Source organism: Canis lupus, chromosome 29 (assembly GCF_003254725.2).
Source record: "Canis lupus dingo isolate Sandy chromosome 29, ASM325472v2, whole genome shotgun sequence".
In the NCBI taxonomy this organism is placed as follows: domain Eukaryota; kingdom Metazoa; phylum Chordata; class Mammalia; order Carnivora; family Canidae; genus Canis; species Canis lupus.
Window position 1 is genome coordinate 21,889,149 of NC_064271.1, and position 27,875 is coordinate 21,917,023.

The 27,875-nt window shown below is 46.3% G+C and overlaps 1 protein-coding gene across 1 annotated transcript; it reads right to left on the reverse strand.

The window, feature by feature from the left end:
* Positions 1-1,489: 1,489 nt before the first annotated feature.
* On the reverse strand, positions 1,490-27,665 carry SBSPON (somatomedin B and thrombospondin type 1 domain containing). Its single transcript, XM_025477999.3, has 5 exons — positions 27,437-27,665; positions 16,869-17,063; positions 6,692-6,782; positions 4,929-5,105; positions 1,490-3,238 (listed from the first exon to the last, which is right to left on the reverse strand). The coding sequence occupies exons 1-5, from the start codon at positions 27,648-27,650 to the stop codon at positions 3,121-3,123; spliced, it is 795 nt and encodes a 264-aa protein (XP_025333784.1). The 5' UTR covers positions 27,651-27,665; the 3' UTR covers positions 1,490-3,120.
* Between the last annotated feature and the right edge of the window lie 210 nt (positions 27,666-27,875).

Here is a 27,875-nt window from a genome sequence, read left to right on the forward strand (position 1 = left end):
AGTAATTTGGCTGACAGAGAATGCTAGTTTCAAAATTATTTTCCTTCAGTGCTTGAAGGCTTTATTCCATTAGACCTCAGGCATCCGTGGATACTGATGAGAACACTGCTATCTTCCCATGAAAATTCTTCTTCCTTTGTAGATGATCTGGGTTTCCTCTCTCTGGAAAGTTTCATAGTCTTAGCCTTGATTTTAAATTTCACATATTTGTTTCTAGTGGTAGGATGTTTAAAATTCATCTTGCTTGTTGCTCAGTGGGACTTCTCCACCCCGGGAAGAATGACCCTCACCTCTGATTACACCTTCTTTTCTACATTCTTAAAGGGTATACTCTTTCCATTGTGGTTTGTCCACCAAGAGAAGCCCATTTACTTGCATTCTTTAAAAAAATTCTTCAAAATCTCTGATTTGGGGCTGATACCTCATCTATGTTATGGACTTCTCTGCTGTGGATCCTGTAATCTCAGCGGAATTTGGGGAAGGAGAGAGAGTAAATGTGTATCCATTTGTCACTGACCTAGGTGGTTCATCTCTCTTTCAGTATGCTCATCACCTGATTGCTAATACCTCAGAATGTCCAGGTCTTTGTTTTCTAAGTCAACTTGAGGTATTTATATGAATAGTCACCAGAATATTCTTAAAGAGTAGAACCAGTTTTATTTTGCATCGTTTTTGTGCATTTCTGGAAAAGATGGCTAAACTATTGCTGTTGGTATTTATGCTTAATTATAGCATTCGCAAATAAAAATGTCCCAAGAAAAATCTTAAAAAGAGAATAGTGTGATCATAGTTTACCTTGACCCTTTTTCTTTTTTTTTCCCATCTCTTTTTCACTTTTCCCTTCTGAGTGATCACCATCCCTAATTCCTTTCTTCATCTTTCCTGAGTGTGTGTGTATCTTTACATATGATATAATTTTTTTGGTATACTTATTTTCAAATTACTTTCCACAAATACATTTAAAAAATCAATCTATTAAGTAATCCTAGGATCCGCACATCACCATAGAGTGCCTGTGGCAAGGACCCTATGGTACTCATTGAGAAAAAATACTGAAGAGGTCTTAAATATTTTGATCTTTAGCCTTGAAAATAAAACTTTTGGTTCTTCCTTAATCACTTGGGCTACAATTTTTAGTTCTGAACTGTTTCCTTGTAATCTGTTAGAATTAATAACCTTTTCAAAGCCATTCTAGCCTATGAAGTTGTTCTCAAAAATAGAAACAAAAATATACTTCACTGTGAAAGTAATAAGTGGCCAGCACTAAAAACTACATAAAGTGAAAAATGATTTTATACAACTCAATATGTTAAATAATATAACACACCCTGAAACCAGAAATACAGCTTAGCTTTATGGCTGATAGTCTCCATATGTATCCCTAGCAATTCTGAAGGATTTTTTAAATTTGGTTTTGGGGGAAATTTTGCTCATCCCCTGTCCAGTCCAGGAAATGTGGGTATTTTCTAGTCAAACAAGTAAAGATCTCTTAAAAATGTGAACAGAGAGTTTATTAACTGGTATAAAAATGTTAAGTAACATTAAAATTACCCAGGTATAATCTTCAAAAATCTTGCTTTACAAATGTTAGAAATGGTCCTAAAATGTTAATACTGAACTTGTAGCTTAAGATCCTTACCTTGGACTCAAATTTTATTAATTAATTTTATTATTAATCTCTGAAGAATTTACCATAACAACAACTCTGACAGTTAAGTGAATACATAGTCAGAAATATTGCTACTCTCAGCATTAAATACTAGGGACTTTCCTGGCCCTATTAAGGTTGCTAGTGTCATTCTTGCCATTACTTGATAAGTACCAAGAAATATGTATTTTAGTAAATCATTTGTGAGTGAATAATATTTCATATAAATGAGACTGAAAGGGTTTAGATTTTAAGATGCAGCTCTCCAGAGAAAACACCCTAAACTTAACATTTGTTTCAGAACGGAAAAGAGCTTAGCTTTCACAGCTGTCTTTGGCATAGTCAGGCTTTTCGTTGAAGCTGAGTCCTGGATGAGAAACTAAGATTGGTCTCTGTGGCTGACCAGCAAAATAACCCATCCGTAAGCCACTCTCTCTGGTTCACTGGTTTTCCAATCATAAAAGAAGAAGACTAATACTTCCCTGTGTGTGAGATCACCACATATGTAATAAAATCCACGTCTTCCATAATTTAGAACTCTACCTTCCACCCCAGTTAGAAGAAAATGTATGCTGTAGAAAAAAAGTAGTAGGTTTACTTCAATTAAACTTGAAGTTAGTTTAAGCTTAAAGCTGAAAGATTATTTAAGTCAACTTCAAGTTTTAAGCCAGCGAAACAATCTTAGATGCTAATGACGGTAAAATTTTCATAGTTAAAGCATCGTGTCCTTCACTGGTGCCAAAATTCTCTTCATGAAAATTATAGCGTTTAAGGAACTTGGATTGACCTAAAATGAACATTTGATTGGTCTTCTCAATTAACCAAAGAAAATTTCTTCTTCAAAAAAAGCATTTTTAACATAACCATTGTTTTTTTTTTTTTTTTTCATTACAAAACACCTACTAAATCTTAAATAACTCATCCTGTGGAAAATTATTTGTGACTTTTTTTCTTGAAATCATTTCACAATTTATGGAATAATATATGGGAAATGTATGTGTGGGAGTGTATATATATATATATATATATATATATATATATATATCTGTACACATTTTTTAAAGTGAGAAGTTTTTAAGAGATTACAGAATAGAAAGAAGGAATGCAAGATTCAAAGCATGGATACCCTTCAGTGACAACTTACCAATAAATGGACCATATTGTAGTGATTTTAGTGCAAACAGACATGTATTCTGTGTTGTGTGGGCCACCTTTGTATGAGGGGACACGAAGCCATAGGACATGGACATGAAACTACAGGAACCTTTAGAATGGGTCTTCAATGCAGTAAAAATAAAAACAAAGGTACTGTACATCTTGAGAACCGGCCCGTGAATTTTCTTTCTCTTCAGATTCTGGCAAAGACATGTGTTCAGGGACTTTGGCCAAATGGTTTTTGAAGGTTTTTGAAGTACTGAACATGACATGGTAATGTGTAGCATGTTTACGAACACATTCTAGACACATTGCATCTATATAAAAATAAAACTGTGAACAGCTGGACAAGAACACTGATCTACCCGCCGAACTTTTTTCCAAGTTCCTTGACACCGAGGATTGCCAATTGCTTGCCAATGGAGAGTTTGATTTCTGAAACGATATTTTGAAAAAGTTAATGCTGAAAGCAAACCAAAAAAAATTCTAATTTTACAGAATCATACGTTGAAGTGTTTTGGTGTTGCTTAAAGAATGATCATACCAGAAGTTTTGAAGTGCATTAAAAATTGAAATTAGTAAAGGATCACAAACTGAGTTTCCCTCCTTAGGGGTTCCATCAAAACAAGTTACAAATTAATCTCCTTTTTGAGGATACGCTCTTGTTGAGAGAACTGTTTGAGGTTTCTGTATTCATCTCTCTCACTTGATCTGAATATATGAAGTGTTACATAAAGGAACATAGCTCCTGTTTCATGTATATTTAAATTACAGAGGTCTACCCAAATGAGCTCTTGAATCCTCCACTCTTTGATTCCATAGTGAAAGAACGGGAAAAGCAGGAAGAGCAAAGCCAGATTGTTGAAGTTAATATTTTTAAAGTCATTGGAACTTCAGCCAGGGTTTAAGGTACTTTCTGGGTACAAATTAAATTATAAATTCATTTAACGACAAAATATGGATGAGATATTCAGAAAAATATTAAGTCTAAAGATTTCGTTTTGATTTGATATGCATGTCTTACCTACTTTGCTGTTCATATGGTGTACTCCTTACAAAGGCTATTAGGCACAAGTGACTAACAAACATAAATTCAAGTTATTAAATATTAAAATATACTGTGGGGAGTAATGACTAGCTGGAAAAGTTCATATTTTACTTTCTAATTCGTATTTTTACCAGTTCCACCTGATATAGTTAATCGGGGATCCCTGGGTGGCTCAGCGGTTTGGCGCCTGTCTTCAGCCCAGGGTGTGATCCTGGAGTCCCTGGATAGAGTCCTACATGAGGCTCCCTGCATGGAGCCTGCTTCTCCCTCTGCCTGTGTCTCTGCCTCTCTCTCTCTCTCTGTGTCTCTCATGAATAAATAAATAAAATTTAAAAAAAAAAACATAATCCATGTGTGACTAAAACTGGTCTTTGTCCAATAGCTGACCAGCATGAAGTCTAGTCTTAGGAAGAGTGTTATCAGATATAACTGATAAATGTACAGACTGGGATAGATTTTCAGGGTGACAAAATGTTTTCAGGGTAACTTCTTTTGGACAATCTATAGATTTCTGTAGGTTTCTGATCCTGCAAAGATGAGCCCACCACCATCTCGGCTATGGTTTTATGACTGTCCCCATTGGGCAGTGGTTCTGAAACACTGCTATGGGAGTGAATCATCTGGGCAGGGGTCAGCACACCACAACCCTTGGGCCAAATCCAGCCCACCCTTTCCACCAACTCCTGACCTAGAAGATGGTTAAAAATCTACCCCCAAAGATACTGATTCAGTTTGTCTTATATGGGGCTCAGGAATCTGTATATTTTAAATCACCATCCCAAGAGGTTCTGATTTTCAAAATATGGCTTTGGAGTGATCAGGTTTCAATGGTCCTTTGGGAGAATGATATGAACCCCAATATCCAAATTTATCCCCTCATCTCTGCCATAGAGCCTCTGAGTCCCATAGTGTAAACTGGGCCCTGGATTCAGGAATTGCTAGACAAGGTTCTCCTTGGTTTGTTGACTCTCAAATTATACCCTGATATGTTACATAATAGTCTGCTGTTCAGGACACAGGATAGATCTCTCCAAATGAAAAACAAAAAAAGTCCTTCAACCAACGTTTCTTCCTTACCCATCAGAGTCCAGGCCATCTCCAGAACAGCGAAGGCTCACAGAATTCATAGCTGGGCGTTGACAATCAACGCACACTGTGTACCCCTCTCGGAGATACTGCATCCATCGAGTCAGAGGGCGATTTTCCAGAGCACAGTGATGAGTCAATGACTCTGTCTTGAACTCCATACAATATCTAGAACAAAAAATGCAACACTTTCATGGGGTGTAATTAGAGATAGGCTAACACTGTAAAAAGCCTTAGGAAGCCTGCAACCCCCAAGGACATTTGACAGATTGAAGAAGGCAGTGGTGCCGTGCATCTTCACAAGCTACGCACCAGTCACAGAATGCCTTGTAAAGTTTCTCATTTGCTGAACTATGATGATGGACGTTGTCTGACTGGCAACTAGAGTGAAACTTATGGCTCTTTTCCAATCCATAAGTTTGCAGAAATTTGGATATCCTGTTTCCTATCAAATCTGACCACCAAATTGTGTATAAAAAGTACATTTCAGTAGGAAGAGAGCCCCTAATAACTTTGCTGATAAAGAATAGAAATCAAGTAAGAACTTGCTTATTATTATCAGTGCCTTAGCTGGCAACAGAGCTTTTCTGCCCCATAGACGTTCCCGGGGGCGTTCCCTATGCTCCCCATCTGGCTCACCTGCATGATCTGGGCTAATGAGGAGGAGTTTGGACTTGAATCCAAGCATCAAAGTTATAGAGGGCATCATCATAGATAAAAGGAAATGGGAAGCTGGAGACATTTTTCTGTGACAGAGGCTAGTGTCACCTTCCACTGAACTGTAAAACTCCCTAGCACTGTAAGTGACTAGACTGAAGGCCTGTGGGGGGAGCATCCAGACAGGGGTGAATATTTTAGAGTCTTGTACTAAAAAAGCAACACAATTTTACAATTCTTCAGGGAAGCAAAACATAGTAAAATTTCTACATGTGGTGTTTTCGGTTCTAATTAAGCTCCAATGGGCTAGTTTCTTGTCCATAGAATTCTGAGCTGTCCTAGGTTAGATGGAAAGCGACTGGCGAGTCTGCTTCAAAGAGCTTTAAGAGCAATAGGCCGTTTACTAGGTACCTTTGGGTACTGAAGTAGGAAATTCTATGACGCAGCTTCAATCAGCTTCAGTCAGACAGCTTAACCCAGACGTCTCTTCATTATTTTCTCATTAAATTCTCCTAACAACGCCATGTGGTAGGCATTAATATTCTCATTTTTCAAGAAGAACAACTGAGGTGGGACACCGTATCCAAGGCCTCACGGCTAGTGCCTGGCAGTGTGGGGGCCTGAACTTGCAGCTGCCTGGTGTCCCTGTGCTGACCGCTGAAGTGCAGGCTTCAAGTAAGCGTGGAGGTCCCTCCCAGCCTGTGCCTTCTGTCTTGAAAGAACTCCTCAGAGCTGAGGTGTGGGCCACTTTCAAATTCACCAAACACGGTACTAGAGTCTGAGCCTGAATTCTCCTAAAGCCTGTAAGAGGAACATCCTTAGTACAACTGATAAAGTGATATCCTCATTTTATATAGCGTGTTTCTTGTTGATAGGACCTCAGAGACAAATCCTGTGGCCCCACAAAAACAGGGGAGAGACAGGTAAGTCCCAGCTTTGTGGTAAGGAGTCATGTTTTCCCCAAAATCAATGAACAAGTAAGAGAAGAAAACTTATCCCACCCAGATGAGCTTCGTGGGCCGACCAGGCCATACCAATGGAAAAGCATAAGCTGAAAAACCCAAACCGAACAATACAAAACAAAAATCCCAAATTACCCGGCATCCTCTGTGTCTGTAGACCACTGTGGAGAGGCGGCTTGTCTTGTTCTCTCCTTGTTGAATGCAGAGGTAGTTATAAAGGCAGGGACTAGGAAAGAGAGAAGGGCATTGGACACATGCAGCCAAAAAAAAGTACCCAGAACGACCTTTCCCAGACTTGGTGCCAATCCTGTCTCAAGCCCCCCCATCCCTAAGTGCAAGGGGCCACGCACGGTACACCACCAGGAAAGAGGCGGGGCCAAGTTACCCCCCACCCGAGTCCCCAGAACCCAGCTGGAGGAAAATCTGTGTGCTCCCGATGGGCAGGGAGGACTGTAGGACTGACAAGCAGGCTTGTCCTTGGTAATAAACTGACACTGTCTGAAAGGGAAGGAAGGGGAACGGGGAACAAAAACCAAGAGGAGGTAAGAAAAGATGCGAGTAAATCAGGGGGGGAAAGCTCATGGGGAAAAGGAGAGATTTTTAAAGATGAAAGGAAGAGAAAAGGGAAAGATAGGAAGAATAAAATTAGAGAATAGGAGGGAGAAAGGAGGAAGAAGACAAAAGAGAGGGAAGAGGGGATATAAGGAGAACAAAAGACACCTAGAGAGAGGAAATGTGAAAAGGAAAAAACTGCAGTAAAAAAAAGGGAGGAGAAAAAAAAGGGGAGGAGGTGTGAGTGTACACCGGCCCCAGGTCTCTGCAACCCCAGCTTGGAAGCTTCCCCACCTGCACGTGGCCTCAGGATGACTGCCTGGTTCCGGCCAGCACAGCATCCTCCCCACGCCAACTTTCAGCCTGTGAGCAGGAAAGTCAGACTGGTCCCCTCCCCCTCCCTGTCCCCAGCCCCAACCTAACTCCGCAGCTCTGGACCAGAGAGAAGAAAGGGAGCCAGGAAGCCTTCCCTCCCACCTCCGCTCTCTTCTTTCACTGATTTTGCTTGTGTGTCTCCTTCCTCTTCACCCCTAAGTGTGGGGAGGCGTCTGCTGCGAAGTACCGTGTAGCACCTCCAGATAGCCTCCCACTGCCGCCCTGCTGTCAACTCAAGGAAGGTGGGCTTTGCCCTGGTCATCACTGTGGCCCTCACACATTTACACGCTTAGTAAGCACGTAGGCAATGAACGGTGGCTCGATGAGTGAGTGAATGATGTCTCAGAACTGCCACCAAGGCACACAGGTGCTACCTCCCTGTGGTCTTCTGTTCTGCCACTGAGCCTTGTGGCTGAGATGGCTCCACGGTCCTTCCTACCTTTCGTCTCAGAAACTGGACCGCCCCAGGAAGGGTGGCGACCAGCTGATGTTGGCTGGTGGGATGCCAAAGTCACCACCAACGTGAGCAAAATGGCACGAGGGTACTAGCTGCAAAACCGTGGCAGGCCCACACGTTCATTTGACCTGGCTCCTTACTAGCTCCTTATGGCCACAAGATGGCAGCCCTAATTCTTTTTTAGATTTTCTTAGGGAGGCCTTTTGGTATTCCTAGGGAATGTTAGACCAGAGTGGCCTAATACCTGGTTGCCACCTGCTTCTAGGAGTTGCAGGTATCATTCCTGTCACAGATGGCTTGGTGCTTAATCTCCTTGGTATGAAAATTACTCACCTCTAGCACAGGCCCTCAGAGTCCCAGCTGTGAGACTCTTCCTTGTTGCACAAACACAATTAATTGTTTTCCAGAGAACATGCCACTTCTACCTGTGACCAGTTTAAAAGTACATTAAATGGATGATCTTTTACACCACATCACCGTGAACACATTGGGGAGAAGTGTTTTTTTGTTTTTTTTTAAACTCAAGGTGCTAGATCCCTGATTCAAAGAGGAACATTTCTCCTGTTTGTTCATTCTAGTTTATTTTAAAAATCTTTTTAGATTAAGTTTAAGCTTTTAAAAAATAAGTTAGTTTTGGAAATTGAGACACATCACTAATACTGTAGGAATTGGTGAGGCCTTGACTTCAAACTTTCTTTGTACTGTGATTTCCTTTTGGGTGTATCTTGCTAAGTGAAACTTGTTAAATTTTTTGTTAACTAAATTTTTTTCTTAAAGATTTTTTCACAATGAAAAATAAATAAATAAATAAAAACAACTCAGTTGTCGGAGGTGGACAGCTCCATTTGGAATTTCCCACATTGGTAGACAGAGTCAGAAAGAACAAGTGAGCGCATGTATGTTAGGAACTTACTGTTTCTCTTAGCTCTAATTATCTGGAACACAAGCACCGAAAGAATTTTAGCTTTCCCACGTATTGTTTCCATTTCTGTTCTTCTGACGCATTTAACGAGTCTATTCAGTAAGTGAAGAATACAATTGCTGCTCAGTCCACCTGGCATGGGACCAGTCAAACTATGAAATTTTCAGGATGTGTTTCTTTAGCTCAAAACATTTATGTGATCTCCTTATTTGTACCGCATATATTACTACAGAAGGTCAAAGGCGATGCATTTAATATATAGCTCAGGGGCGGGGCGAGGAAATGAGTTTAGGGGGTGGAGGGCATCTGATATAAAACCCTTAGCAAAATTCCTATAATAATAATGATGAAAGCTAACAATGATGCACTTCTAAGTTTCCAGGCATAATGCTGAGCACTCTTCATGCGTGAATGCATTTACCCCTTACAGCAACCTTCTGGGATAGGTCCTACTGTTTCCCCATTCCACAGATGAGGAAATTGTGGCACAGAGAATTTAAGGGACATGTTCAAGCGTCCTGTCTAAACACGGCCGTGTCAGCCCGTATCTCTGAAACCATCGCTGCCTGGAGACTATCGTTAACGGAGATCACGATGTGTCACTGTTTTATGCAGCATATATCCTATGAATTGCTTAAATCCTGCTCCATGTTCCCTTTCTGTCCCTAACCACTGTCCTTAATATGAAGCAACGTTAAAAGAGAAGGAGGGGGGCTCTAGGGGGGCTCAGTCGGTTGAGCATCTGCTGCTCCCCCTACTTGTGCTCTCTCTCTCTCTCTCTAAAATAAATAAATAGGGATCCCTGGGTGGCGCAGCGGTTTGGCGCCTGCCTTTGGCCCAGGGCGTGATCCTGGAGACTCGGGATCGAATCCCACGTCGGGCTCCCGGTGCATGGAGCCTGCTTCTCCCTCTGCCTGTGTCTCTGCCTCTCTCTCTCTCTCTCTTTCTCTCTCTGTGTGTGACTGTCATAAATAAATAAAAATTTAAAATAAATAAATAAAATCTTTAAAAAAGGAAAAAGGAAAGGGGACATTGTGAGCCTCCATCCTGAGCCCCTGCAGGTGCCCTGATGAGGGGTTCTCATCAGAACACCGAGGCTCACAGCAGTTAAATGAAAGGAAGATCCGCAGCGAATGATGCAGCAAGGACCCCACACGGAAGATAGCTGCTTCTGGTTCTTCTTCTTCTTCTTCTTCTTTTTTTTATTTAAGGTTTTATTTATTTATTCATGAGAGACACAGAGAGAGAGAGGCAGAGACACAGGCAGAGGGAGAAGCAGGCTCCATGCAGGAAGCCCGACCTGGGACTCGATCCCGGGTCTCCAGGATCAGGCCCTGGGCTGAAGGCAGGCGCCAAACCGCTGAGCCCCCGAGGCTGCCCCTGCCTCTGGTTCTTGAGGTCCGCTGTCCACATGCCGCGCCAAGCCTCCGTGGGTGCGACTGACCACAAAAGCAAGCCAGTAACCCCGGGGCTTGGGTCTTGTGTGTCCTGCCGCCTCGTGCCCCGGCCTGGTTCGGTGGCACATTCTCCTGAGACAAGGGCCACGTCCTCCTTGAACAGGAGTCCTCAGAAAACAGACCGGCAGCCAGATTGCCTGGAGGTCTCTGAACCAGCACGACTTTTGAATGCCTCCCCTGAATTTAATTTGCATTACTTAAGAGTGGTAAGTGATGTAGAGGTTACTTTTGCCTTCAGTCCCATGGCTGCTTGTGTGTGGAGGAACACAGCCCGGGGACAAAGGCTCTCAATAAAAGCTACTCCCCGCACCCCCTTCTCCCTTCCTGGCAACAATATTCAGATGTAATAATTCTTTGTTAAGAGGCCACTTGCCAGCTTTTCTGGCGTCCTATCGGCCTCCCATTGTTCGGTTTTATAACAACTCCACTTCTAAAAGCATGGTACGGCACATACTGACTTTGAACATGAAAGTACATTGAATTTGCTTAGAGAATTTCATCAAGCCCTCTGACACAGTGGGGTGTCACCAAAGCAGGCTTAGAACCACTGGTCTGTAGATACAGTGTCCGAGGGAACGGAATGAAAAGGTGACAACTTCTTTTGGGAGGAGTCAGGATGTACAACTAATACAATAACATGGCCTCTTGGATTTACTTGATGAAAAACATGCAATCACGATATGCATTTAAGGAAATGGGGGAAATCTGGTGGCTACTTGATCGTTAATAAGACAGCCTCAGTGATCGTGTTTTATTCACGGGCCTCTCCGAGCCTTCCTCTTTCTACTTAGTTACCAGAACCTGTAATTGCCATGTTAGCTCTCATGATCACAGGAGCAGCAAAGCAATATCAAGAGGGGGGAAAAGCCCACAGGATTCAGAGCCCTGAGACCCAGGTTTAGATTCTGGAAGTCCCTCACAAATGCTGTCACCTCCCTGAGCTCCAATGTCCTTTTGGTTTCAAGGATAACGAGGCTGTCCCCTTTCCAAGTAAGCAGGATAATGGCCCCTCGAAGATTTCCACATCCTCATCCCTCGGGCCTGCGAATATGTTATTTCATAAAGAATTAAAGTTGCAGATGGAATGAAGGCCGCTACTCGGTTCACCTTAAAACGGGGAGATTACCCTGGATTTTCTCAGTGGGCTGTGTGTAAGCACAAGGGTCCTTCAAAGAGGAAGAGGAGGGTGTCACTACAGAAAGCAGGGAGATGCAAGGTAGCTGGGTGTGAAGAAGGAGGGGCTGGGAGGAAAGAAATGTGACCGTCCCTGGGTGATGGAAAAGACATTCTTCCCCAGAGCCTCCTGCAAAGCAACGCAGCGCTGCCAACACCTTGATTTTAGCCCAGGGAGGAGGCCTGGGTTGCACTTCTATCCCACGGAACCCTAAGACAATAAATTTGAGTCGTTGTAAGCCACTGCGTTGGGGGTAACTTGTGACAGTAGCTGTGGAAGGCAAATATGCTCTCCTATAGGATGGCCATGAACACTGAATCAATGATGTTCATAAAAGCTCTCTGCCCTGCAGATGTGAGGGGCTGCTACCCCAGGCATCGAAGGCTACTGCCCTGTGAAGAGGAAAGCTGGTGGGGGAGGGGGGGGCGGTGGTAACCGGTGGCCCCGCAGCAGAATTGAGAGCCCTGGGTGGAGGAGGGTGCCCCTTCTCTGTGCTTCTGCACCAACCTGTGCATCCCTCCACCATGGCAGTCGCTTGTCACCCCGAGCTATAATTAGCAGGAATATGTTTGCTATTTGAGTCTGTATCTCCAGAACCCAGCACAGCACTGGCTGTAGGTAGATGCTCAGTGAATCTTCAATAAATGACACACATAACTGAATGCATGGGCATTGCGGTGACACAGGGCTCAGGACAATCCACCAAATGGGATTCTCACGCCACTGTTCGCATTTCCCTTTTCGTTGTCCATCTTTTTCCCAGGTGAATTCCACAGAACACTAGTGAGTCAATGAGATCCCCTTGGAAAAAGTGTCATTCAATCAAGTAAGGTGGGAAAACATCCCCTATCTTATCTCCCTCTTGTAGAATGAAAATGCTTATTAGCATAGTAAAGGCTCTGAGAAGTTCTTCGTTAGTGAAAATAATCTGATTTACCCCACATTTTCCGGACTAAACCCCTCTTTTGCATTTGGGAGCTTCTGCCTTCAGGAAAGTGCCATTTAGGTGATCCAGCTCTGAGTCAGAGGCTGAGGGAAGAACCCCCCATACTTGGGCTACAGCAGCGGTTCTGGAACTTCAGTGAGTAGCAGAGTCCCCTGGATGCCTTGTTACAAGCACAGTGCGAGGCCCAGCTCCAGCGACCCGGATCTCATGGGGCCGAGGAACTTGCCTAACAATTTCCCAAGTGAGGCTGATGCTGCTGGCTGGGGACCACATGTAAGGAACCACCAGACTGGAATATTTGAGGGGTCCTGTCTTCCCTGACCCGTTTGTGACCGCGGTCATCATTTCCAAGACATTACAGTAGGAAAGTGCATCTCAGGAACCGAAGGTGGGCTCTAAATGCCAATGCCCCGTCCCCAAATACAGATTTCTCCTCTTCCCCAGCTGGATTTTATGAGGAAAGGCCACTGAGTACAGATACCTCCTGTTGGTCTTCTGAGGAGTCACATATGAAGGCTGCTGCTTTATATATAAAATCCTCTTACTGGAGTTTGGTGGGAGGGGTGGATGAGAGGGGTAATTTGGGAACATGAGGACCTGTGGAGGAAGACAGACCTGTGGAGGAAGACAGGGGCCTCTGCCCAGAGGACACAGGAGTGGGCAACTCCAGGCAGAGATGAGAACCCCAGGGGGCAGGGTGTGGGCCCAGTGCTCCCTGGTGCCCTTGACCCATGTTCTGTAGCATCATCCTCTTCATTGACCTTCCTGTCCCTTAGCCCGTGACCTATATTATGCTGTTACAAAGAGCTACTGCGCTGCGAGGCAGTCTGCGTAGCACTAAGGAGTCAAATGTACGTAAGAAATACTTTCTAGGGGCACCTGGGTAGCTCAGTGGTTGAGCATCTGCCTTTGGCTTAGGGCTTGATCCCAGGAGCCTGCTTCTCCCTCTGCCTATGTCTCTGTCTCTGTGTGTGTGTGTCTCTCATGAATAAATAAATAAAATAAAAGAAAGAAAGAAAAACTTTCTAGCAGCCAAACTCTATAGATGAGCAAAGTAGCTTCTTCCCAGATAGATCAACCATAGGTTTAAGTGTCATCCAAAAAATCAATAATGTCCTACAGCGACTTCCTCCCCAGGCCTTTTCTACAGTGCTCTGCAGAGCGCATGAGCTGAATGTGGTTTGTGACCGTTTCTGTGAGCACTAAATTATTTCCCAGGGAGCTTCATCTGACTGCTGTGTCCATGAGAGGCCTCCATCCCGGCCCTTCCGTTAGCTACTCCTCTGCCAGAACCTTCTTTTCTTTTCTTTTCTTTTCTTTTCTTTTCTTTTCTTTTCTTTTCTTTTCTTTTCTTCTTTTCCTTCAAGATGTTATTTATTTATTTATTTATTTATTTATTTATTTATTTATTTATTTGAGAGAGAGAGAACATAAGCAGGGGAGCAGCAGGCAGAAGGAGAGGAAGAAGCAGGCTCCCCACTGATCAGGGAGCCCAAGGTAGGGCTCGATTCCAGGACTCTGGGATCATGACCTGAGCAGAAGGCAGATGCTTACCCGACTGAGCCACCCAGGTGCCCCCAGAGGCATCTATTCAAATCACATATCTGACCACATCAGAAAATGCTATGGTGTCTCTCCAGGGCTTATAAGGTAAAGACCAAAATCCTAAACCAAGAACTCTGGGCAGACACTTCCCCTCTCAATGCCAACCTCACTGTCTGTGCTCCCCAGACTCTGGCCTTCCTTCAACTTCTCAAACGGGCCTTGTGCTTTCCCTGTGTTACAGAAATGAGCCAAAGATGGTCTCTAGGTTGTTTACTTCCTCACAGCAGGCTGAGACCTGCTAGCTCCAAAGCCTACTGGCAGCAAACTCAAATTTTTATGCATCCAAATTGGGTTTTTTAAAGATTTATTTATTTATTTATTTTGAGAGAGAGCTCTTGAGTGAGCATGGGGGAGGTGCAGAGGGAGGGAGAGTCCTAAGCAGACTCTGTGCTGAGCACAGAGCCCCACTCAATCCCACCACCCTGAGATCAGGACCTGAGTAGAAGCCATGAGTCGGCTGCTCAACTGACTGAGCCACCCAGGCACCCCCCAAATTGTTTTAAAAATCACCAAACAAGCAGATTTTTTAGCCATGTAAGCCCCTTCTGCTTTACATACCATTCAGAACTCTCCCTGGCATCTGCTGGCCACTGATGAGCTAAAGCCTTATAGTTGCAAGACCCCAAGCTGGTACCACATTTGCCCTTCAAAACTCTCTGACCCAGAGATCCCCACCCATGCTGCTTAGTTGCCATCACAGACACGTAGCCCCTGGCAGATTCCTCTCCTTCCCCTCTGGATGGTGGTCCCCCCACATTGTAGCCTCTGGACTTTCCCTTCTCACGCAAGTCCGTCCAGGCACCACCCAAAATAGCTTATTGCATATTACCTCCTTTTGTGGTCATGTTTTCCCTACATCAGCCCCCAAATCCTTCAAACTGCTATGCCTGACTACCTGGTTCACCAAGCCAGTGTCTGTTTGGAAAGTTCTTTTTTTTTTTTTTTAATTTTTATTTATGATAGAGAGAGGCAGAGACACACGCAGAGGGAGAAGCAGGCTCCATGCACCGGGAGCCTGACGTGGGATTCGATCCCGGGTCTCCAGGATCGCGCCCTGGGCCAAAGGCAGGCGCCAAACCGCTGCGCCACTCAGGGATCCCTGTTTGGAAAGTTCTATACTCTCAGCCTTATCTACTCTTCCTTAGGGAAGTCTCCCTGCCCGTTCCTGTGGTTCCGCTCCTCCCCCAAGACCAGGGGAAATCAGCTTAATACATGCACTCGGAGCTCCAACCAACTCACTCATTTAGTACCACTTGCACCAAAATGAAACTGTAATTTTCTGGGACTAATCCCCTAAGAGCATCATTTATCATCTCCCTTCTCCCCACCAGACTGTGATCTAAATGACAGCAGGCTCAGGTCAACTTATGTCACCAATGGAACCCTGGCACCCAGCCCAGTGCCTGGCATCAAGTAGGCTCTCAATAAATATTTGTGGCTAGAGTGGAAAAAAAAAAAAAAGGAGCAAAATGGCTTGATGAATATCATGTTGGCATAAAAATTTCCAGGTTCCTATGAAAAACACCTGATATTTGTTATCCTGAGAAGTCAGTGTTTTGCTCTATCAGATTCCATCCAGATCAACACATTGGTGCCGGCCTTTTTGCTCATTTCTTTGTGAGCTTCTTATGGCTCCCGACTCCTTCATGAGCCGAATTCTGGCCTCTCCGTGGGCTACTCCACAACCAGAATGATCTTTTCAGATCACAAATCTGATCCCATCAGCCCCAATCCAGGCAGCTGGAGAGGAGGAACAGGTGTTTTATGAGAATAATCTATCAGTGTTTAGGAGTTAATCCTTTTTTAAAAAATAGATTCTATTTATTTATTAATGGGGGGGGGGGGCGGGGGGAAGAGAGAGAGGCAGAGGGAGGAGCAGGCTCCATGCAGGGAGCCTGACATGGGACTCCATCCCAGGTCTCCAGGATCAGGCCCTGGGCTGAAGGCGGCACTAAGCTGCTGAGCCACCTGGGCTGCCCAGGAGTTAATCCTTTTTCTGTTGCTTTCACACGTGCGCGTGATAAGCGTACCTGACTGCATAGGAATTAAAAGTGCAAGATGAGAGCAGCCCCAGGCGGCTCAGCAGTTTAGTGCTGCCTTCAGCCCAGGGTGTGATCCTGGTAGACCTGGGGTCGAGTCCCACATCCGGCTCTCTGCATGGAGCCTGCTTCTCTCTCATGAATGAAATCTTTTTTTTTAAAAGTGCAAGATGAATGGTTTTTAAAAAAGTGCAAGATGAATAGTAAAAAAAAATAAAAGTGCAAGATGAATAGTTTAAAAAAGTGCAAGATGAATAGTAAAAAAAAATAAAAGTGCAAGATGAATAGTTTAAAAAAGTGCAAGATGAATAGTAAAAAAAAATAAAAGTGCAAGATGAATAGTTTAAAAAAGTGCAAGATGAATAGTTTTTTAAAAAGTGCAAAATGAATAGTTTAAAAAAAGTGCAAGATGAAGAGTTAAAAAAGAAGTGCAAGATGAATAGTTAATCCTCCTGGGCGCTTAGTGTCCGGTGAAGTACCGTCATCCTACCTGAAGGCCTCTGTCGCCAGCTTGAGTTTTGCTAACAATCGCAAGGCACATGTCCTCCTTCCCACCCAGGGCGCCCCCCCCCGGAGCAGGGCCCCCACCGGGTTAAGAGCACCCCCCAGGGCACCCGCAGGACACGGAGGGCTGGGGGGCTGGGGCTGGGGCTGGGCGCTCGCTCCTGCAGCCCGGCTCCCCGCGCCCCGCGCCCCCGCGCCCCGCGCCCCGGCCCCCCGCGCCCCGCGCCGCAGGCCCCGCAGCCACGCGGACCGCCCCGGCCGCCCCCGCCGACCGCCAGTACCGAAGGCGCGCCCGCAGTCCTGGCCCCGCGGCGTCGAGTAGTCCAGGCAGCCGGCTCTCTCCTCCAGGGGCGGGCAGGGCGCGCCGCCGTTCCGGGGCTCCTGCTGCACCGGGCGCCTCCGCACGCGGGCCGCCGGCCTGCACTGGTCCCCGCAGCCGCTCCAGGGGCTCCACTCCCCCACGATGCACGGGCGAGCTGGAAAACAGCACGGCGGCGGGATGGGACCTCACCTGGCCACACCTGCGCCGCTGCTCCCGCCGACGCCAGCGGTCGGGGCGCCCCCCCCACCCCGGCAGCGCTGCGCATCGGGGGGCGGGAGGGCGCGGGGGCAGCGGGGCCGCCGGCCTGCACTCCCCCGCCCTGGTGCTCAGCCGAGCACCCGCACCTCATAGGGGCAGGCGGGCAGGCAGCTCTTCGGGGTCCGGAGGGTGGGTCTGAGCCGGGGAGCCCCCCCCCCAACGCCCGAGTCAAGGGAGTGATGCTTTCCGGCCCTTCCTCACACTCTGTGCGCTTAGATACCATCATTGCTCCTGCATTTGTCCTTGCTCCAGCAATTGTCATTGCTCCTGCATTTCCTTGACTTTAACGTCACCCTCCCCTGCCCAGAACGTTGTTTACTGTAACAGCAATACATATTCATTGTAGATAACGAAAAGGGGAATTTTTTTTTTTTTTAAGATTTTTATTTATGTATTCGGGAGCGGCACACAGAGAGAGAGAGAGGCAGAGACACAGGCAGAGGGAGAAGCAGGCTCCATGCAGGGAGCGACGTGGGACTGGATCCCAGGACCAGAGCCAAAGGCACATGCTCAACCACGGAGCCCACCCTGGTGCTCAAGGGAAAAAAATTTTAAAGGAAAGTGTCCAAGTCACTTCTTACCCTCCAAATGTGTCTCTCCATCAGACATAGCTTAGGGCCACACCTAGGGACCTCTAGAGTTGAGACTTCTCTTAGGTGCTAGATTCTCATCCTCCAAGGCCCTTAGACCCCTAAACTAGGAGAGTTGGAATTTGCAGAAAAGCAAACAGAACCCACAGAGGTGAAGAGTGCTACTCATGGTCGCATGAAGGGGCAGAGTCGGGGGTAAGAATTTGGTTCTAGTGACAATTTTCTGGCCACAGCTGGAAAACCAATGTGGTTGCATACTTAATTTCCCCACTAAAAGTCTTAACAAATCTTTTAAAAGGACCATACTGCGTTTTTAAGTGGAATTATCTTAGGACTTGAAACCGTTTATAAGAAAAAGAAGAAAACAAAAGATGTACCTCTGAACGAGAGGCCAAAACTCTTTCTTTCCCACAAAATGTGACCCACTTTCCCTACCATCCTCATACTTTCAAGCTTACAGAGTCTCCACCAAGAAAGCACTCTAACTTCTCTGAAATCTTGACTTGGGTTTCTAACAGCTTGTACTTGAAAACTCATTTGGCCTCTCAGCACACTCCAGTTTAGGGTTCATGGGTTTTGGAAGGCCAATCATTTGGCAGCACACAGCTCACCCTGACATGAAAAGGGTCACATACAACATAAACATCTGTCAGTAATTCAAAAACTTCAGACTGCTTTAAAACATGCTTTTATTAATCATCTAAAAACTCACAGGCATCTCATGTCAGGTGGGTGAGGAAGCAAGGATGAGGCACATGAGACTTGCTGCCGGTACCTGCCAGGCACACATCCTTTGGAAAAGCAGTTAACAGGCCATTTCAAGCGGATCAGAGGGATCCTTTAATTTTAGTGATCCCATGATTTAAGGGAGCCCTAGAGCCAGAGGCATAGAAAGAGATTGCCTGCCGGGCTAGGAGCTGAGAAGCTTAAGTCTCCCAACAACTCTCTCTGTCACCCAAATATCTTCATCCCTGAGTCTAGTTAGTCTTGTCCTGATGTGTTGGCCTTGAGCAACATTTAATAATACACCTTAAAAAGCAAACGAGACACTTGTTTCGAAGATTAACATTGGACATCACTATAGAATAAAATGTTGCCATGGCATTAACTTAGAATTTAGGAATAGGGCCTCAGTTTGAATACACACTATCCGTATGGTAAGAGATGATACTGGGGACAGTTTTTTTCTGACGGAATTGAGTTTCCTGGTATTTCTTCAACATTTGTGTCTCAGGTGCAATGTTTACTTATTTTACTTGGTTTGACCCAGAATTAACGCCCTCAAATCACAGTATCACTGAATCAGTTGTTGTTCCTATCGGTTACCTTGGACATAGCTATGCCTCATATTTCCAATCCATGACTTCAACAGCTCCATAAAGAAAATTAGGAGTCCTGAACATCATCTTGACTGCTTCATTATAAGACATAATGAAAAAAGTTCACACAGAATTATACAAGTAAAAAAATTTTGTATCCCAAAAGTTTTTTGAGTTGGACGATGAATCTGAGGTATTTATTCCTATTCTGCAGAAAAGATTATATTCATGATTAACTTGTGAACTTTTGATTGTTTGGATTGCAATTCGCCATAAATCACAAGAGATCTTTGGCCACGGAGGCCAGGGGAAGTACAGGAACTTCTAACAGATTTATCAGCCCAAATCATACATTATAGCTGCATGACACAAATTTCCTTTGAATTATTCCATTAGTATTCGTATCTACAGCCAGCATGTCAAAATATTCTTTGTTCAGATCTTTCTCAATCTTTGCATCTCACTGGTTATCACCGGAGGCCAATAGACCTAGTGAGCAACGTCATCATCCCTGACTCCAGGGAAGTCACAGCTTCCCAGTGTCCTAATGGTTAGGATTTAATGACATCATCTCATCCCTTTTAGAAGAAAAAGCAGCCTGGGTTTAATGGATGCCAGAATGCTCGGCAAGCTGTTTTCTTTTTTCCTTTGTTTAGACTCGGTATAATATTCAGGTGGAGTTTCCCATCTCTGAGATGTGGATTCCAATGCAAGTAATTTATTTGGGAGGTGGTCCCAAAAAGTGTAGTAACACCAGAGATGGGGAAGTAGACACAGAAGAGAACAGAGGCATAGATCCCTAAATTCCTGACTTAGGCCCAGTGGGCACATCTGGCCCTCGGCTCACTCGGAAGTGAAATAATGGGTAGATCCAGAGTACAAGGAACTATCAGGTCCTCTCTGAAATTTTGGCTAGTTCCCCCTTCCTCAAGAGCTTTCTGGTGATCAGATGTCCAAACCACAACCACAAGGAGAATGGCCAAGAACAGAGAAATAAGTTAATAGATTTCAATAGGGAATCTGCACAAAACAAGAGTAGAGCACATTTTCACATGTCCTAACAGGGATATCCAGTCATATCCAAGTTCAATTACCTTAAAAGATTTTCTACTAATCTTCAAAAATATAATAATAACAATAATTTATAAATGGCTTTTTAAACTGTCTCAGTGGTTTGCTATTGAATTTGGAATAAAATCGCATGCCGTGTAACCCAGTGTGTGTCCCTCCCCTCCCACCACCTTCTCTGCTCCAAGTTCCAGCCACGCTGGCCTCCTTATGCCAAACTCTCTCACGCTTCAGAACCTTGTATGTGTGTTCCCTCTGCCAAGAATGTTCTTCCTACGTGGGGCATGGCTGGGGTTAGCTCATCCATTAGGCCCCAAATGAATTATTGGTTTTTCAGGGAGTCCTTCTCTGGCTGGATTATCTAAGTGGTCTCCCAGTGCCACCTCCAGCCTCCCACCTGCCACACCATAAAATTACTTCCTCTCAGAGTTCAGTGTTCCTTGCTGCCTAATATTTCCATAATTGACAATTACATATTTTACATATTTATTTGTGTTATTTATTGTCATTGAGTTTTTCATTTTGTGCCTTGTGCTTAGCACATGGTGCTCAATAAATATTTGTTGAATGAACGAATGAAAAAAAGAAATGGCACTGGACCCATTCCTCCTCCTTCCTAAACAAATTTGCTCATATCATTAGTTAGAAGCCAAAGAATTGCCAAAGTCTCTAGAGTGGGAAGGAAAGCCAGTGGAAGGACAGGAGCAAAATACAAAACTCCCAGAGCCAAAAATACTGGAATTCTTAACCTGGGCAAGAGTTGTCTGGGTTCTTCCAGGAACACGGTGGCCCCAAACGGTGTCACTGGAAGGAGTGTGGCTTTCTGCAGCTTTGGCATATATAGATCCCAGCCTCTCCTGGCAGCCACAAATCCTCCCAATGCTTTTAAATCCATTTATGTCTCCTGCCAGTACCAGCTTCTTTCATTTTATTATCAGTGGCAGGGAGTGGTATTTCCTCCTTTTTGATCCAAATTTCCCTCACTCAAGAATTTCAGAATATGGTGGAAAAAAAAAAAAATCTATGTTTATCTTATCCGTGCGGCTCAGGGATTTAATTTGTCAGGAAGTCCCCTTCCCTCCAGCAGGGACTTTTTAGGGTGATGACTCCAGCTGCTGGACCCATCTATCTATACCTATTCCCCCTCTCAGAATTACCAGTGGGCCCCCTCCAGGTCCATTCACAGGCTCCATAAGTAGGAGCAACCAGAACCATACACACTAGTCTCAGTCTTAAGTACCAAAAGGTAACTAAAAAAACCATTTTCTACTATTCTTCTTGATGATGCTATACACACACATACACACACACAGAGCGACAAACTGAGCTGACAGCCAGTCCTTCATTTCATACTTATAGTTTGGGATATTTCTTCTTAATATAAAACCTTGCTCTCCTTTTCATGCAGTGTCTCCTTGGTTAATCAGGGATCTGGCCCTGCCTGCTTGGCTCTTTCCCACCTAAAAGTTTAAGGCCACCCACGAGCAAGGGTTTTCTCCCTCACATTGTTAAGTTCAAATAGTCCTAGTCATTCCTATGAAAATATTCTTCTTGCACTTTACCCACAGCAGTCCCACGTATGCCTAGCTTTGGTTTCTTGACATTCTGTGGAAGAAAAATAAAGCAGCCCCTTCACCACATGCACATACACATACACATCTCATGATAAGACGATTTTAAATGTCATAGGCCTTTTCTCTTTCCTTGTGTATCCCCTTATCTGAGAAATCTTATCAAATCTTCTCTGAAGATCAAATGAGACTACATTGCCCACTGCCTATTTGCCACCTGCCCCCCTAAAGCACCAATAAAATGATTAAGTATTTCCTCTTCTTACAGAAACCATGTTATAGAAAGAAAGAAAGAAAAAGAAAGAAAGAAAGAGAAAGAAAGAAAGAGAGAGAGAGAAAGAAAGAAAGAAAGAAAGAAAGAAAGAAAGAAACAAACAAACAAACAAACAAACCATGCTATTAGGACGCCTGGGTGGCTCAGTGGTTGAGCGTCTGCCTTTGGCTCCGGGCATGATCCCAGGGTCCTGTGACTGATTTCAGCAGGCATCAGGCTCCCTGCAGGGAACCTACTTCTCCCTCTGCCTACATCTCTGCCTCTCTCTCTGTGTGTCTCTCATAGATAGATAGATAGATAGATAGATAGATAGATAGATAGATACATACATACATACATACATACATACATACATACATATATACATAGATAAAATCTTAAAAAAAGAAAAGAAAAGAAACTATGTTATCTGGCCCCTAGTGGGTTTTTTTTTTCTTTTGATATTAACTAGACAAGTTCATGAAATCCTAGAGAGACAATAAAAAGGACTCCCTCATTAGGAAATAAAATTTTATACACCATATAAACCCAGAAAAAAAGGGGCATACAAATCAAAAAAGATAATTATGCTTTTAAGCATTTACTGGGTAGTAAGTTTCCAGGTGAATTGTTTTCTTCTTTTGTATATTTCTATATTTTCCAAATTGTCTGCCACAAACATATTTTGTAGTTAAGGAAGGAAAATGGGATATATAAAAGGACAGGTGGCTACAGTCCAGCTGGTAGTGCCCTCTGACTGAAGCTATAACATCCTCTCGGTGGACTGACTGTTCAGGTTGTTTAGACAAACATAATTAAGTGACACCACGATGGCTGTTAGGGGATTGTAAAGAGGAGCATGACACACTTTTTGCCCTTGAAGAGTGTCAGTTGAAGGACAGAGAAGGCTCACTCACTCTCCCAAATATTTATCTGGGGCCTGCCCTGCAAAGTACATAGCTTCTCATAAAGCCTCGTTTCTCTGAGGGTCAAAACAAAATGTTTAAATGTGTGGGTTATGGACTCAAGACTTCCTGAGTTCAAATCTCACTCCATCACTTGTTAGCTATAGGGCTTTGGATAAATTTCCCAACCTTCTGGTGCTCTGATTACCAACCTGTGGGTTGTGAGACCTAAGTAAGACTAGAGCCGTGAGGTGCCTGGCACAGAGTAAATGTTGCATAAGGGTTGACAGCTCTACCCTCCTCCACTGAACACCAGGGCTGCGGCCCAAGCCTGCAAAGTCAAGTCATGTTGAATGTTGGCGCCAGGCCCTGCTCATTTTTCCTACAGAGACAAAGGCAGGGGAAACCACATGCTGTCTCTTGGGCCACTATGGTTCCAGTAAAGCCTCCACTTTCTAAATCACTGTGGATGGTGACATCCTTCTTTTGGGTGAGTTCTGGAGCCCGTATACATTTTTTTAAGATTCTATTTATTTATTCATGAGAGACACAGAGACAGAGGCAGAGACATAGGCAGAGGGAAAAGCAGGCTCCCTGTGGGGATCCTGATGTGGGACTCGATCCCAGAACCCTGGGATCACGACCTGACCCAAAGGCAGACACTCGACCACTGAGCCACCTAGGTACCCCTGCAGCCCATATTTTTAAGTACACTTGCTCCTTCTCCTTCCAGGTGTGCAGTCAGCAAATTTGGGCCAGTTAGTTTCCTAGATTCCCCGGTAAATCTAGCAGAAAAGACTGGCTCACACAGGCTACTCAACTTTTGCCCTGCCCCACTTGGGTTAAGTATTTCTCTTTCCTGAATTCGCTTATCAAAAATCTAATGCAGCCTACTGTTTCTACCATCTTAGAATGCAGACTCTAGGAACCCAGATGATGAACTGGAGACTGGGGCCTTGTGAGCCTGATAAGTGAGCCTTCTAAGAAATTCTAACTTGGGTCTGTCCCCTCCTTTATTTATCTCTCCCCATCCCTGGTCAGACACAGCCAAGGGAGAATTTTCTATTCCTTTTCTTGGTGGGGGCAGGGGAGGGATATGGAGATACATAATCGGTGTTGAAACCCATACACCAACATCCTAATGAGATTTTCCTGAGCCCATTCGTTTCGGGACAGATATTTTTGGCACCTTGGTAATTCCACAGCTCTAATAACTTATTTTTATTTTTACTAGGTAAAAAAAAAAAAAAAAAGTCCTATTTAGAAAAAGAAATTCCAGTATTTCATCTCTTAGCTGCACCAGAAGAAAAAAAAAAAAAAAAAAACCAACAACCATGTCTTTACAAAGAAGAAAAAAATCAGAAGGAAGAGAAATAAGGCATTCTTAGTTCTACTGACACAGCTCCATTCTTGGCTCACCTATAAAGTGATTTCAGCCAAAAACGTTTCAGACAGCATCAGCAGGTAATACAACCCTGGGGGAGCAGACGAGATCCCAGGGGGCAGCCCGGGTTCTATGCCCAAGGAGTGGCTGGCAGGCCCCGAGCTGCCGAATCTTGATACGGTGGGGAAGAAGGGACAACGAGGCGCAAGCCCCACGAGGCACAAGCCCCACGGCAGCGCAGCCATGGGTCCAGGTGTCGCTGTGCCCCCTTCGGGCGACTCAGTCCGGGGCAGCCCCGCCAAGGCCCGGCTCCCGGGTCTGGGAAGCCCCCGGCCTCCACGCTCAGCTCTGCCCAGCCAGCGGCTCGCTTCCCCGTGGCCACTTCCAAGTGTCTCGGTTTTCTTCCTCTGCCCCCCAGAAACCGCAGGCGCCAAGGATTCACCAACGAGGGGCCTCTTAGGCCCCGCGCCGCTCCTGCTCAGGCCTCGGCCAGCTCCCCAGGGGAGGCCCCTTGGCCGCAGGTGCCCCTTTTTCTTATTTATTTATTTATTTATTTATTTATTTATTTATTTATGATAATCACAGAGAGAGAGAGAGGCAGAGACACAGGCAGAGGGAGAAGCAGGCTCCATGCACCAGGAGCCCGACGTGGGATTCGATCTCGGGTCTCTAGGATCGTGCCCTGGGCCAAAGGCAGGCGCCAAACCGCTGTGCCACCCAGGGATCCGGTGCCCCCTTTTCGATTCCTGTGGGCGCCCTCCTCCTCCTGGTTTCCAGTCCCAGGCCCGGCACTCGCAGCTCCTCCCCGGGCACCAGGCTGCCGGGGATTCTCCCCGAGCCCTTCCCAAGGCCGTCAGGGCAGCTCTCCTCTGGGCCTACTTACCCCACACATCCCTGCTCCGAGTGATCGCTCTCTGTTTTTTTTTTTTTTTTTTTTTTAAGATTTATTTATTTATTTATTTATGATAGACACACAGAGAGAGAGAGAGAGAGGCAGAAGGAGAAGCAGGCTCCATGCCCGGAGCCCGACGCAGGACTCGATCCCGAGACTCCTGGATCGCGCCCTGGGCCACAGGCAGGCCCCAAACCGCTGAGCCACCCAGGGATCCCCCGGCTCTCTGTTTTAAGATTTCTACCGCCTGCACTGAAAATCAGGGATTGTATCTGTGACCAAATAACGACTGAGGACCCTGCAAGCCCTCACAGCGCCGGAGGCCTCACTGGAAAGCCGGTTCTTCTCCAGCGTCCGTCCTACCCGGGCCTCTTCTGTGCCTGAATCTCTCCACAGCTGTGGTGGCCGTCTGTCCTTCCACCGGCGGAGCCTCTGGGGCGAGCCCAGTTCCAGGCACAGAAGGCGGACACCCACAGGGACTGCCGAAGGACCACAGGATGCTTTCCTGCTAGAATTCTCCTTCCCCTTCCGGAGACTTCTTGCTCATTCTCCGGCCCATGCTTGCACATTACTTCCTCTGGGAAGCCTTCCTTGAATCTCTTGGGGCTTCTGAGTTTTCCCTGTCTAGTCTCCTGGATCCCTTATTTGGGCACTGAGCATGTCGCAGGTGGTTGGCAGGTGTAGTCCCCTGCTTGGCCATGAACTCGTAGGGAGCAGAGACCATGCCTCCGTCTCCTTTGTATCCCTGCGCTTCCCACAGACTGGGGGCACATTACCTGGTCTACAGGAATTCTCTATTTACCTTTAAGATGTAAGCAAGTCACTTGTGAGAAAGTGATCCTGCCTTAGGGATCAGCCTTAGGGAGAGAGGCTTTGCTCCAGGGATCCAGGTAACTGAGGCAAACAGGTGTTTCGGTCTGATGCTCAGTGGAGGCGGAGAGGTTTGGGGACCCTGGGCCCCAGGGCATCACATTTCCTAAATAACTGACTCTTCACCTTGCTTTAATAATAAAATACCCGGACCTTGAAGCAGGATTGGGAAAGAACTTATCAAAAAGAGGATCGATATTCATAGGTTAATCATTAGCTTTCAAACAGGATCAAAAAAAAAATCTTAATGTTTTTCAATTGTGTTCTTTCAGTAGCAGGTCTGGGTGATATCTTGCCAGGGGCAGGTGGCCTCTTCCAGCATCAGGGACGCAGAGGAGTGGTCCTCTTTATGGGGCATCCGGTTCCCCAAGTAATTACAGAGACCCAAGGGTTCCTCTCCCAAGAGGATGCCAAGGATACCACAACACAGGGATCCTTGAGGTCCAACCCTAACATTTGTGAGGCATTTGGGGCGATGAGATCAGTAGGGAGCAAGGTTACTCTCATTTCTAGAGCTGGCTTCTCTTAGGTAAACCTTGTTCTTTGGGACTATACTCAGCATCCCTACATCTCTTAATTTAGTTAAATCAGCATCTATTGAGCCCTTACCAGGGGCTGTGATATTGTGGAAATAGAAAGATGAAAAAGACTGACCCTAAAGGAAAACCAGCAAGATGAAAACATAATAGGAAACCCGAGACAAAACCTTTTATCATACTACAGAGATAAAACTGAATTCAAAGAGTGTATTGAACACCTCGGATGAGAGAGGGGCTGTGCTAGGTGCTGGAGTCCAGGAGGGAGGACCACTGCAGTCCTCCAAGAACTTGTTCTGTAGAAGTAACCGGCGGGAGCCAGCCCTTGGCACCAAGTGGGTAATTACACATCCCTTGCCTTGTCACCCCTCCCAAGGCCCCTGAGATCCCCGAGCGTTAACAGACTGAAAGTGGGGGGCACGGACGTGCGGAACCTGACAGGCCACCTTTCCAGGTGGGAGGTGTCCCCATCAGGCTGCAGTTCCGGGACCCCACAAACTTCCAGGAGAACAGATGGCTCCAGTCCCTTCCATCCAGGTTGTGGTGGGGAGAGGTGCTTCGCAGTGGTGTGTCTAGATGGAGAGGCCTGGGGGATCCCTGGATGTGGGGGGCGTCGCGGGAGGGGGGGCTAGGGTAGAGGGAGCTGGGTGTACCTGATGGAGGGAGGGGTGTGGAGGACTCTAGGATGGGGGAAGCCGAGTGCACCTGGATGAAGGAGGCTGGAGGGCCCCAGGCCGCAGGGAGGTGTGCCTGGATGGAGGGGTCAGCCGGAGGCCCGGAGGGGCGGCCTGGACGCGCCAGGATCCCCCCGGGGCTGCGGTCTTTGGGGGGACCCTGTACCCCTTGGCTGCCGGCGCCCCACCCTCGGCCGCGCCACCCACCTGGGCACGCCCTGGCGTAGTCGAAGCAGCAGTCCCCCGTGCGGCGGCAGGCTTGGTCGCAGTAGCACGTCCCGTACACCCTGTCCAACCTCCAGCCGCGCGCGGAGCAGGCGGCGTCCCGGCCCGGGCAGCAGCGCCCCGCGTCGGCGCAGCCGGCCAGGCTCCCCGGCCACAGGCGCGCCAGCGCGCACAGCGCCATCCACAGGGTCCTCATGGCCAGCGCGCCGCCGCCCGCCGCCCGCAGACCTCGCCGCCCGCAGACCTCGGCGCCCGCAGACCTCGCCGCCCGCAGACCTCGCCGCCCGCAGACCTCGGCGCGAGCGCGGAGCTGGCTCCTCGGAGAGCCGCGGCCCGAGCGGCCCGGCCCTGCCCCGCGCGCGGCCCCCGCCCTCCGCGCAGCCCCTCCCCAGCCCTGGCGGCGCGCCTCGGAGCGCGGAGC

What these genes read in the sequence shown, in the direction of transcription:
- SBSPON (XM_025477999.3), bottom strand. Translation starts at nt 27,650, where the DNA reads ATGAGGACCCTGTGGATGGCGCTGTGCGCGCTGGCGCGCCTGTGGCCG. An exon ending in GGACTGCGGGCGCGCCTTCG is followed by an intron (nt 6,783 to 16,868) that starts GTACTGGCGGTC and finishes TCTCTTTCCTAG; the next exon opens with TCCCTGCCTTTATAACTACC. An exon ending in GATGGCCTGGACTCTGATGG is followed by an intron (nt 3,239 to 4,928) that starts GTAAGGAAGAAA and finishes ATATCGTTTCAG; the next exon opens with AAATCAAACTCTCCATTGGC.